At 34.7% G+C, this 13,595-nt stretch overlaps 1 protein-coding gene across 2 annotated transcripts in view; it reads left to right on the top strand.

Annotated features, from left to right (window-relative positions):
- The first annotated feature begins 1,699 nt into the window (after nucleotides 1-1,699).
- Nucleotides 1,700-13,595, top strand: part of LOC110026783 (homeobox protein knotted-1-like 13) — a 13,940-nt gene continuing 2,044 nt past the window's right edge. For both annotated transcript variants that reach the window (XM_020727908.1, XM_020727907.1), the window contains exons 1-2: nucleotides 1,700-2,468; nucleotides 12,538-12,652. In XM_020727908.1, the coding sequence (XP_020583567.1) occupies nucleotides 1,842-2,468; nucleotides 12,538-12,652 (742 nt within the window). In that variant the 5' untranslated portion in view covers nucleotides 1,700-1,841. The remainder of the gene's footprint in view (nucleotides 2,469-12,537; nucleotides 12,653-13,595) is intronic.

Here is a 13,595-nt window from a genome sequence, read left to right as displayed (position 1 = left end):
TAGTTAAACTGACTGTTTCGACAATATAAACCCAATGGTAGCAAAATTTGACCAATTCGAGTCCAATCAAGCCCGATTCAAGTCATTAAATCATATTTCGATGCTTTAGGTACTTGGTTGAAGAGTCAAATGAACTCTAAATTTGAGGTAATTATAGCAAAATCGAACATCTCAACTGGAGAAATCCAACGAGCCCAAGATTATTCGATTTTGAGGTCATTAAGGCCATCATATTATCATAAAGTCTCCTATGACCAAAGGGAATCAACAGGAGTCGTTTAATCAAGTTGTTATGGAAGTTTTTCGCCAAATGACGAAAATACCCCTTTGTATGGCCTATAAATAGACTCCCCTTGTCATTTGAAAGGGGGACAAATGGAGAAGAATGAGCTTAATTCAAATGTTATACTTGACTGAAGACCCGAAAATAATTTTCAACCTCCAAAGCCGTTAAATACTGCCTGTCGGCAGTCGAAAAGCACCATCAACCTCCTACTCTCCGCCATTAGTAGACTCTATTGATTAATAAAGAACTTTGTTGAGTAATAGTATCCTTAAATATGATACAACAACATACCACGAATATGATGTACTAAAGATTCGAAGATAACTGCCGATGTGAACTACTGTCGAGTTATGTATTCAGAATACATCAAATCTTTTTGTATATCATATACAAACGAACATTGTACTTATTGTAACATTATAACTCTTATTTTGTTGTAGTCTACATTTATGAATGAAAATTTATAGTTGATCATGTTACTTGGGCTAAGCCATGTGATTTTTTATTTTTTATGATTTTTTTTTCTAAAAAGACGTAACTTCTTCTCTTATTACTTTCTCATTATCTATATGTATGTTCGATTTTCTTACTATATTGAGACATTAAATCTTTAAAACTTCGATATTAAGGTACACGTAAGTTTCATTTTTGAACCATTTTGACTTTTTTTTTTGGGATATAATAAATTTATAATATTTGAAATTGGTTCAATCAATTTTATTTATTATTTAATTTGATTCTATTAAATCATCTAAATCCTTCAAGTTTAAAAAAAAATTGCATCCAAATTTATATTAGGGAGAAGAAATAAGGAGTTACGTACGTAAAATGGTACACGAGGGTTACACGGGGATTACAAGGGGTTATAACCCCGTTGTAGGTTATAACCCCGTTGTATCTCCCGTGTAACTCTCGTGTAACCCCGCTATAATCCTGTAACCCCAATGGATAAAATAAAAATCCGGGTTACAGGTGAGTTACACGAAAGTTACAAGAAATCGTTGTAATCCTGTAACCCCAATGGATAAAATAAAAACGTGAGTTACAGGTGAGTTACACGAAAGTTATAAGGAAGTTATAACATATTTGTAACCCCGTATAATGCCCGTGTACTCTATTACGTACACATCTCTGCGTACGAATGACTTTTCCCTCAAAATGTATTTGTAATCCCGTATAACGCCCGTGTACTCTATTACGTATACATCTCTGCGTACGAATGACTTTTCCCTCAAAATGACATAAACTCTACACGCGCAATAGAAATATAGTTGCCTTACATAACAGTAATCGGCGCGACATCAAAATCAAACATAAAAACAAACAAAATGCAACTCTCCTCGAAATTATTGCTGCTCCGCCCAAACATTTTCCCCAAAACATCCTGCCATTTTAAGTATTAGATATTAATTTAAGATACATAATCGCGGAAACTTGACGCTCTCTGGTCCACTGGTCGTTGTGCTCAGAAGCTTCAACGTCGCCCTCTTGCTCTCTATCTCTGCTACAAGTTTGCAGTGGGTGGGGACTAGGGAGGGAATCGGATGAGGTGAGGATGGCGTACCACAGCCACCTGGCTCACGAGATGTCTTTGACGCAACTCGCCGAACACCAATTGGGCGACCCAACTGGCGGCATCCACCTAGTCCCGCCATCCTCCAGCAACACCGTAAAGCCGTCCGGAACTGTTGCCTCTGCAGCACAACAGCTCTCCGGGGGCCTGACATGGCTCAACAGTTCCGTCCTACGGCCCCAGGGCCACCACTTCTCTGACGGCAGCTTCCTCCACCTTCAAACAGCTTCCGAGGACCACTTTCACACTGGCGAGGACGACGTCCCTGTGTCCAGTGATTCGATGATCGCAGCTGCGATGTCGGACCCTGCCACCGCCGGCAACTGCAGAGAGGGAGATACGACGACTGTAGGTGGCGACGGCTTGGAGCAGCAAGCAGTAGAGGGGACGTGGCAGAACGCGAGGTATAAGGCAGAGATATTGGGGCACCCGCTTTATGAGCAGCTGCTCTCAGCTCATGTGGCATGCCTCCGCATCGCGACGCCGGTGGACCAGCTGCCGCGGATCGACGCTCAGCTCGCGCAGTCGCAGCAGGTTGTCGCTAAGTACTCTGCCCTCGGTGCTGGGCAGATGATCACTGGGGAAGACAAGGAGCTTGATCAGTTCATGGTCCGCTTCTCCATCTCGGCGAACCGCCATCCTTCTCTTCTTTTATTGCTATTATATTTTTTGAATTGCCATTTTTTTCGATTCAATAACTTCGGATATTGATTTGTTTTCTTGGGTTGCAATTCCTGTCATAATTGCTTTCTGATTGAAATTATTGAGGTTTCAATTTAGAGGTAATACTGATTGCTTTGTTTTAACAGCTGGTGGGAAGTACAATAGCTTGCTCTGAATGTTCTTTTTTTTGTTTTTAATTTTGACGTATTGTGGTTCTTCAAGAAAAAACAATTCCGTGATCTCAATTACTTTGTCTACGTTAACACTAGGTGAGTATTACTCTAAGCCTGGGTTTAGCTTCTCATCCTCTGCCCTCTCTCTTTTAGTCAGTTTATGGTGGATTGCAATTATGTTGGCAATCGCTCTCTAGTTGAATAACTTGCACTTCTGAGTTCCTTGTATTTCGATTTGGTACTCTTTTAGATTGATTGTTTTTGGATTGCAATTTTCTTAATAATTTTTCTCTGAATAAATTCCTTGAGATTAGATCTCTTTGATTAAAGGATGATCGAGATTACCCTGTTTGAACAATTTTAGGACATGCGAAAAGTTTCTCTTCATCATCCTTTTACATCAACTAATTTTAGTTGTTGTAATTTTCCATATAGAAGTCATTTATTGATTTCCATTACTTTTTCCCTTTCAGTTGAAAAGGGTTAGAACTACGCTGAACATTGGGAGGGGGGACGGTAACTACAGCCCTGGTTTAATGCTAGAAGCTAGATGCGTTTGAGGCTCTGGACCGCCCTATGACCTATGCAATCATCGCTAAATATTATTTTATGGTTTAGCATTAATTTTGATGCAGAAGTTAGATGTTCAGCTAATTGCGTTTGGTGCAGTTCTAAACAATGAAAAATGAAGAAGAATGACTTTCAGATGGAAGAAGTAAAAGCAACTGACAATTTTCTTTTGAAAAAAAAAAATAATAAAAAAGTTTGGTTGGCTTGATTAAACCCAAGTTGCCTGCTTGATTTGCGGAACATATTGAAAATAGTTGGTTTGCTTTGCAATGATAGAATATATGTTAGCCTTTTTTTGTGTAATTACCAGACATCAAAAACTTCTTGTTTCAGTTAGTTATTTCGAGTTAAAAGGATTCTTTCTTAAAAAAATAAAAGAGTGTCTGTAGGTGGTTAATTTATAAAAAAAATTAGTTCAGGAAGAGGCTAAGCACCTGGATCATAGTAACTTGTTTTCTTTAATGACTTGCTATTAAAACTATACTCTTCATCTCTCGCCATGTCAAGAAAAAAAAAAGCTAGCGGCAACGTGCTGCACCTATTAGTTTGTCACTTTAGCATGTAGGCCACAACTTGCAATATAATTTCACCAGGGGCCAAAAGTCCACTATGTTTTTCTGATTACTTGATTTGTTCATTATTTACCTCCTTATTTGATGAAGATATTTCCTTACTTGAAAAGTTTTGTTTTCATTTTTTGCTATTGTTGTTGATGTTTTTGTTTATTCACCTTTCCAAATTTTGATACTCTTATGTAGAATATGGTCACTACTAAAATGAATTTTTACATTGTGATTTTTTATTTGGATTGTGCTTGCTTAAGTGAATTATGTAAATCTGAATATTAATACTTAAAATTGCAATACGGTTACTGTTGAGATGAATGTGAACATTGCATTCTCCAAATGTGGGTTCTATATTTTAAATTGACTGGGACATTAATTAACTGGGCTTCTCTGTAGTAGCTAATATAAGTTTGTTCAAAAAATGAAAATTTTGAAATAAATTGAGTAGTTATTTTATATTTTTTAGGCTATGACATCCCTTAAAAGCGGCTTAAGATACTCTCATATATTTAAGATACTTATTTATAACAAAAATTGTCCATTCAATCTCAACTGAAATATCTCTATAAAAAGCTTACATTTGCTGTATGAAGACTTGAAACTTGTGAATTGATGATAAACCATATGCTCATAGGTGTGACAAAATTAGTTAGAGGATCATATTATATTTTAAATGATGATAAAAAGTGAAAATGGGAGAAAAAAATATTTTATTGCTGAATTTTTTTGTACTAGAAGGTAAAAAACGCGAACTTAGTCTTTGACAACTTTAGGTAAGCTAGATTACATATTTCTATCATCCCAAATATAGATTTCATGGTTTTAACAAAGCTACATTAGTTAAAATTATACCTTGCATGCTTTTATGATCTTTAACTTCAACAAAATAATTTACAACCATTAGCTAATTTTGCAAGCTTATTCACATAGTTAGAGAAAATTATTTAATTAGACACAAATTTTGAAGTGATTTTTATCCCATAGAATTCACATAGTTGGGCCAAAAGCTTCGACTATTAATTTTGATATAAATGAAACTTTATTTTTAACAAATTTATAATAGAGACAGTGCAAATAGACTAATAAGAATCTAATTGGACCAAAATTAATTGAACTCAAGCTTAAGTTAGCTTAAATTAAGCCTCAAAATGATAATTAGGAATCTTTTCAAGGTCAATGTAGGGTTCAAGTGTCATTCACTTTTTGCATGCTTATATTTGAAACATGTATATCAACAAAACTAGTTTAATGAATCCATGATTGCTCAATTCTGAGTTAATTAATGCATTAAATTTTTTTAAAAAAATATTATTAAGGGGAATTTTTTATTATTCAATAGAGTGTCTATAATTCTTGTAGATACACGCATAATCATGTTCTACACATTTCAATAGAAGGGGAGGGGGAAGTGGGTTGCATAGAGAGTTATGCTTGCCTTCAAACATAAATTGTTTGTTGTTGTCTATTGACAACTTACAATTGTCATAACTCATCATCAATTGTTGATCGATAACAATGTTTAATGTTACTCTTTTTCATATGTTGGTCGGCAATGATACTCTCCACTAGTAGTTGCTTGACATAGGTATCAATAGTCACTAACATTCTTTATCAAATGTTGCTAAATGTTTGCTAATGATTAGTGTCTAAATTTGACAAGCTACTAATGTTTGATGCTCATCTTTGTGGCGACTAATCTTTCTTTTTATCAAGAAAATGATTAAGAAAATTATCCACTTTTGCCCGACACTTAATGTTTCCCATTGATTGTCGCTTGAGGTCTGCCAATGCTTAATGTCTAATTTCATTGCCCTCCTAAATCTAAGCACATATTCCTAGGCAAGTGTCTTCCCTTATCTTAGGAAAATGATCAAACCGACCACTTACATAGTTCTACTTCTAAGATTCTTCATTGATCATATCTTGATGCCTTGCAACGAACACCATTCGATGTTTGCCAATAAATCCTCTATCAATCATCCTCTCAATCACCCAATCTTCTCTTATTTGGACAATAATAAATTGACCACCCACTAGCATATGATATCCTGACATTCAAAATTGCTACTCACTTCATAACTTCTAACAATTTGCATCTTTTAGGCACTGTTGTTCAATGTTCATCATTTTAGTTGCTCGATCCTTTCTCATGTCTAGAGAATGATCAAATGATCATCTATTATTGTTCAACATCTAACCTTCCCTGGTAATTATCTTTCGATGCTTTTTAATGACCAACATTCATCAGCAATGCGGATTGGATCATTCTTTTCTATCTCCCTTTATATTTTGAGAATGACCAAATAGGCAAACCAACATTACCTTATTTTGATATTCCCTATCAATCATCAATTGATGCATGCCATCAACTATCATTTGACATTTGACAACCAATAATAGCCAACACTCACTTTCTAATCACTTGGTCTCTTCTCTTTCTAGGAGAAATAATCAAACTGCCTATTATCTTTTGACTTCTAATATTCTCTATTGATAATAAACCGATATATACATGATAAATAGTTAGCATATGCTAGCTTTCGATGGTCAACTCTTATCTTTCTGATTGCCGAATCTCTTGGGCCCCTCAATCCTATTTAGAAGAACCAATTCGATTAGCTCCTCTTGTTTGAATATCAAATTTCCACGTTATTCATAGCTCAACTCCTGCCTACAACCCATGATTGGTATCTTTTAGTTAGTAATGTTTGACACGCCTCATCTTGATCATTTAGTTTCCCCTTCTATCATAAGTATTCTCAATCTTACCACGTACTATCTCTCAACATCATAATATTTTGTCAACCATTATCCAATGCCTATTGATGATTGATGTTTGCTAGTCATTTCTCATACTCGCTATCCCGATTGCCCAAACTTTCCTCCTATCAATAGGATGACTGAATCAATCAACCACTTTTAATTGACTTTCAACATTCTTCATTAAATGTTATGCAACACCCTCCAATGATCAACTATATATGTTCGTTAGCCACAATTGTTTGACATTTGTTTTTATGATTGCCTTATCATGCTTCCTATTAGGAGAACAATCAATTTCTACACTATCACTTTACTTTTAACATGGCCTATTGATAGTCCTCTTATGCATGCCAACAACTAATGTTTCATAGTTATCTTCTTGGTTTCTCGTTTTTCCAAGAGGATCATGCTAACCTCCATCTGTTGTTCTTCTTCCAATATCATTTGTAACATTCCCACCTTTATCCATAAAAAATTATAAAATGCAAATTACCTACAAATGGGGATCTCGACATTGATTGTTTGGACATCCAAAAGTAATTTTATCTACTCTGCTCACCTTCCATTCACAAAAAATTGAATTCAGTATCACTTTAATATGCTCATATTCCATCTTCTTTTACCAACCACTAAAATTCCAGTTTATTTTATTTTAGATTCGGTTATTAAAAACAACTAAATGACAACAAAATCATCATTCTATCTGTAAAAATTTGAGAATAGAAATTCTCTGAAAGTGTTAATTAGTGTAGTTTTCTATTATTGAAAATTGAGAGGTTGGCACAACAACAACAATAACAAACCTTTGTCCCACTAAGTGGGGTTGGCTACATGAATACTTTTTCTCCATTATGTCTTATTGGAGTGTCAAATTTTCATTTAATTCTAACAGATTAAGTTCATTTTTTATTCAATATTATCAAGTCTTTTTAGGTCTACCTCCATCTTTTTTTAACATAAATCGAATGTAAAACATCCACCCTCCTAGTTGGATCATCAGATGATCGACGTTTAATGTGACCAAACCATCTAAGACGACTTTCTTTAATCTTGTCTCCCACTGGGGCTCCACCAACCATTTCACGGATAGATTTGTTTCGAATTTTGTCTCTAAGTGTCAAGCCACTCATCTGCCTAAGCATTCTCATCTTAGCAAGACTTAACATTATTTTATGCTTCTTTGTTAAAGGCCAAAATTCTGCGCCATAAAGAATTTTATGTGTCAACTCCATCTTTTAAAATTTTCCTTAAGTCTACGCAGTATTTTTCTATCACACAATAGGACTGATGCATTCCTCCATTTCAACCAACCAACTTGAATTCTACTAATTACATCCCCATCTATATCACCATCACTTTGAACAATAAACGAGAGATATCTAAAATGTTCACACCTTTTTAATGATTTGATCATCCATAGTCACCACTCTGCCACTAAAGCTACTATTACTAAATTACATTCCTTGTATTCAGTTTTAGATCTATTCAAACGAAAGCCTTTAGACTCCAATGTAGACATCATAATTCAAGATTTTTCTAGACTTTTTCTATAGTCTTATCCACAAGAATGAGATTTGAGAGTTAACGCACAAGAAAAAAATTTACAAGCAAAAAATATGGTCGAAAAGTCATAGAAGTTTCAAAAAATCTACAAAGATAATAAGAAAATGTCAAACTACTTCCAAAATCCAATTACCTATGAAAGGCCTTATTCTTTTTTCAGTCTTTGCCTCACCTCTTCGCCGATGCTCCATTGTTGTGCTCTCCTTTTAATCCCTTTAAGCAATATTTTTGTGACGATTAACTCTCTTTTGGAAAAATGACAAATGCATAAAATAGGTCCTACAACGCTCTTGCCACTTGTGCTAAAATCTATTTTGATTATGATAGACAACCTTTTGTTGTTTAGAAGAGAATCAAAGCATAAGGGAAAGAGTTAAATCTAGATGCTCATTCAAAGTTTCTTATATCACAAGATTATTTGTGACCTTATTTTAGTTTGAAATTAGTGCATAGGAAATTAAATAACGGCCTTCGCTGCTTCACCGCATCGCAGCATCCATACAAGAGATTTACGTCGATGTAGATAGAGAAAAATGAATTTTTTTTATTGTTTTAGGGATTTCCTTGAAAGTTTTTGACATAATGGTGAATTTGTAAATAAATAAAAAAAGAAATTTAAAAGCTTTAGAGATAGTAAACCATTTATCGTCCCAAGAAGCAACAATGTGTGAGAGATACATCATCCCCTGTCTCTAACTAGTTGGGTATTTCTGAAGTGTTCTCATCTTAAAGCCCAAATAGTATGTTTTACATCTTTAGGACCTAGTAAGACCATATATTGATGTTCTGCAATCAATATTAGAACTTTCAAGCCTCAACAAAGGCTCTAGAAATATTTTTCAGCAATTTTGGGGAATTTTAAGCCAAATTTCTAAAGAAGGTTTTGCACTAATAATTGAGTCAATTGTTCACAGACCTAAGGGAATGTGACATTAGGTGGTTGTCCTACCCTAAAATTTCTCAGGAGTAGATATTTGAAATCACAGATTTTTTTTTTAATTATAAGCATCAAAATTGGAAAATAATATAGTTTACAAAATTGATCTAATTGGGCACAAGTTTTGGTGTAATTTTTAAATATCGAAGCATATCAGTATTTGGGTAAAAAATATCAAGATCAATTTTTAGATCATTGGAATATTAATTTTAATAAATTTATATTTGACACAATATGAATTTGTCTAGTTGAATACAACAAAAAGAACTCACATAAATTTGTAACCAAATGGGCTTAAATCAAATACTCATAAGCATAGTTGAAAACTTTTTGAAGCCATTTGAGAGGTTAAATATTGTCTAAATTTCATTGCTTATATAGTTGAAATGAGTGAATCGATGAAATTAATCTGATAAGTTCAAAATCACACGGTTTTAAATTTATTAAGAAATTAATTAAATTGTCTATAAAGTATTAAATAATTAAGTGCCTTATTTGAATCATTTGATGAAATCCTACCAAAAATAATAGATCATATTTTTATATATTGAGGGATTTCTTACGAGAGAACTCTACCATGTGCTAGATAGCCTACAACCATAGGGTGTTTGTTGGCGACTATTGGCTTGTAATGATGCTCGGCTCCAATTGCCACTATATGCTGACGCTTAACTATTGTAACTACCCACCTACAAATATCACTCATCACTCATTGCCATCAGCCAATCATCGCCAACTATTGAGCGACAACAGTGCCCTCCCTTTTCCATCAATCGACATCCTTTCATGTTTTCTACCAATAATTCTCAATTGATAATAATGAATGTCGCGAGTCGTTGCTCTGTCATCAATTGCTCTTAATGTAATTCACTGCCCAAGATCAACTTTCACTCAGAACCAGCATTAGGCTGATGCCAAGATACTCGCTCGATGTTTGTTAATGACTAGCTTTTGATGTCCACTATCTGTCAATATTTGATGCTCCTCTTTGCAATCATTTAAGCACTCATCTTATCTAGAAAGCAACTATATTGACCTCTTCTCGTAGACCTTTCTCAATTATTACATCGAATTGGCAACTATTAGCTACCAAGATCACGTTATCATCATCTTGTTCCCAATATCCCTTATCAAGAGAATGGCTAAGTGGACTGCCCTTTGTAGGCTAACATCCAATAGTGTTTATTTACCATTGATGGAATCCTTCCATTGAATGGCATCCAACATTTCCAAGCCACCTATGCCCGACTCTTGTATTTTTTATCTCATTTCCTTCATTTTATAATGTGGACCATATTAACTTTTCAACATTACCCTACTTTTAATATTCAATTTTGATCATTGTGTAATGCTTTTCCATAACCAATGTTGATCAACTCATGAATTCTAATGTCCATTTTGATAGCTTTGTCTCTCCTTCTTTGTGGAGAATAACCAAGCCGATCATCCTCAGTTATCTGACTTTTAATATTTTGTTTAGTGTCGCACAATTCGCCAATGATTAATAGCCTCCATTCGCCAGCCTCATATATGTGATAGACATCTTCCTTATCACTCGATCATACCTCTTACTAGTAGAACAATGAAATTTTTCGCCCACTATCTCCCAACTTCCTACATTCCTTATAGAATAATCCCAATTCTTACCAACAATCAACATCCGACACTTGTCAGCTTTTGAAATCCAACATGTCTTCCCGATTACTTGATTTTCTTTTCTTCAAGGAGAAAGATAAAATTAACTTTGTCATTACCCGAATTATGGTATTCCCCATTCACTATGGCCGAATGCTTGGCAATGACTAGTGATTGATGTATGTCAATCATCAATGTTTGCAGGAGAGGCCTTCATCTTGACACCCAATCTCATCAACCTTATATCAATTGAATGACTAAGCTTAATGACTACTGTTGCTTGACTTCTGATTTCACCCACAGAATATTTTGCGCAAGACCTGCCTACAACTGACCATCAATCTCCCTCAACCATCAACATGTCTTTTGGGTTGTTCAATCTCCCTTCCTATACTTCAGGAGAATGACCTTCTTGAATATCCTCCATCGCCCAGCTTTTAAAATTCCCCATCCATCGGAGCCCAATGCTTGTCAACTAGCAACGACTGACATCCATTAGCAACGACTGACATCCATTAGCAACTTTTAATGTTGTGCGGCCTCCCTTCTATCAAAAGGCTGACAAAGCTAACCAACCTTCATCTTAGGACTTCCACATCAACTGTTAATTTTTGTCCGCAGTCATCATCTAGTAAGAATTTAGACTTCCCAAGGCCTCCCCTGCTAGCACCACAAAAGATCTCTTGATTCAATCATTGTATTCATGCCTTCTTGAATTTTGAAGAAGGGCGTTCTTTTTATTTCTTAACTTACTTCAGTAGATATATTTTAACTAGGGAAAGCTTTATGATTTCTACTTTTCTTGGGTTTTCTTAGAAAAAATTCCTGTTTCTCCTTAGTGTTGTTCTCAGCTGGCATTACTTTGAAATCCTAATATGTTAATATTTTTCTTCTATCGCAAATTTTTCCTCACAAAAGAATTATTGCTCGTCTTCACTAGAAAGATAACTAATAAATTTTCAAGTCTTTATCATATTTCTGATATGGGTGTGATGAAGTTGATTAGTTTCGCATTGTTAGCTTGATCTTTTGTTGTGTTTGCTACGTTGACTCGTTTATTGGAAGTCAGCTATCTTATATTATGTCAGTTTGCTGCAGTTGACATAAGATTGTTGTATATGTGGTTTGGCATATAAATCCTTTGACTTTATAACACCTACCCAATGTCTTGCTGTTTCTTCCAGCATCAAAACTGTAACATGCCACTGAGGTCTACTTTTCTTGCAATCATTTCTCTTATCAAATAAGAAAACACGGAAATGAAGCAAGAAACTTTGCAAGCTTCCCGAACCACAAGCACCAATGATTCGAGCCATTGTTCCTAAAACAAGCATTGTAGATAGGGTAGATGAGCCTTGGCTTCCTAGGATTATTTGTAGTTGGTTTGCACATCATAAGAAGCTTAACTGAAATAATACCTTTAGTCGCTGTGTAGAGAAAGAATGTAGGTCCTTTTCTTTGGATTTCAATTACATTGACTCCATATAGTACAGGTCTATGTCTTGAGCTTGGCATGTTCAACGCAACAATTTTCTATTATATGTGTGCTAATTTTGGAAACCAATTTATATTACTTCCGGGCCACCAGTATCTTTAGTCTCATACTTATATATTGTATGTGATTGTTATTAATGATGATTGAGGAGGAAATTTTGCATAACAGATTAGATTACTGAATTAGAAAGCTTGTATATTTTGTGTTCTTTTGATTTCTCATCGATCATTGTATGGTTATTATAAAAGACTGCTTGTTTTTTTCTTGTTTCCTTATGAATATAGTTTCTGACGAATAGATTCTCGCTGTGCAGACACACTATGTATTGTTGCTCTGTTCATTCAAAGAACAACTGCAACAGCATGTCCGAGTTCATGCTATGGAAGCAGTGATGGCTTGCTGGGAGCTAGAACAATCTTTGCAAAGTTTGAATCTTTGCAAAGTTTGACAGAGTTTGACAGGTGAAATTTACATCTGATGAAATTGGTGAATGACAAGCTATTATTTTTCCCTCTACTTATAATTTTATAATTTTAGGGTGATTCTAAATATTCTAAAGACTGTAGAAGTTTTGATTGTAAGCATGGAATGGCATGCACAATTATTGGTGGAATTATAAGTTTCCTTCGTACATGTAGAGACAGATTCATTCATACATCTTTATTGATAATTTTTGCTATATTTTTAGACGTTTTTGCACTTGTTACTTATATACATTAGCTTTGCTTTGTTACAAAGTACGTTGGATTTCATTAGGGAGACGGTTGTTCTTGTTCGAAAATGTTGTTTTTGCTTGTTAATGTAGTCTTATGCAATTGATTTTTGAATGAAATTTTAATGAGCTTCAAGAAGGCAGCTGCGCTAAAGATGAATAACCTTTTATATTCTGAAAGAGCTTTTATAGCTTGAACCACATACATTAAACAATATTGGTAATAACATCAACATTGTCTCCTGCATACCTCCTTACATTTATTTCACAAGCTCGTCTAAACTGTCCAAACCTGATTTTATTTGCCATGGGTTCAATCTTGCAACAGCTTAGGCATCCTCAAGAGATTTTCCTTTAGGACTTTTTTTTCTTTCTTTTTATGCTGAAGGATTTCCTTAATGAATTTGTTCAACCGCAATTGATGAAGTTTAGGCGAGCAAGGCATGTAACAAATATGCAATGTAGTTTGAGCTCACATGCAGAAAAGCTTAAAAGTGTCTTCGCAGCATAATAATTTCGAAAATGCTTGTGGAGATTTATCCACTACTCATTTCTTTCCTTACAACATGAAATATCTATAAATAGTCAGTCAATTGCAAGTATTCCATAGCATAATCTTTACTGAATCTCCTTTTGTAATGGAATCATTATCCCCCCCC

The sequence above is a fragment of the Phalaenopsis equestris genome, unplaced genomic scaffold (assembly GCF_001263595.1).
Source record: "Phalaenopsis equestris unplaced genomic scaffold, ASM126359v1 Scaffold000400, whole genome shotgun sequence".
NCBI lineage: Eukaryota > Viridiplantae > Streptophyta > Magnoliopsida > Asparagales > Orchidaceae > Phalaenopsis > Phalaenopsis equestris.
This window is presented reverse-complemented; position numbering and strand designations above follow the sequence as displayed.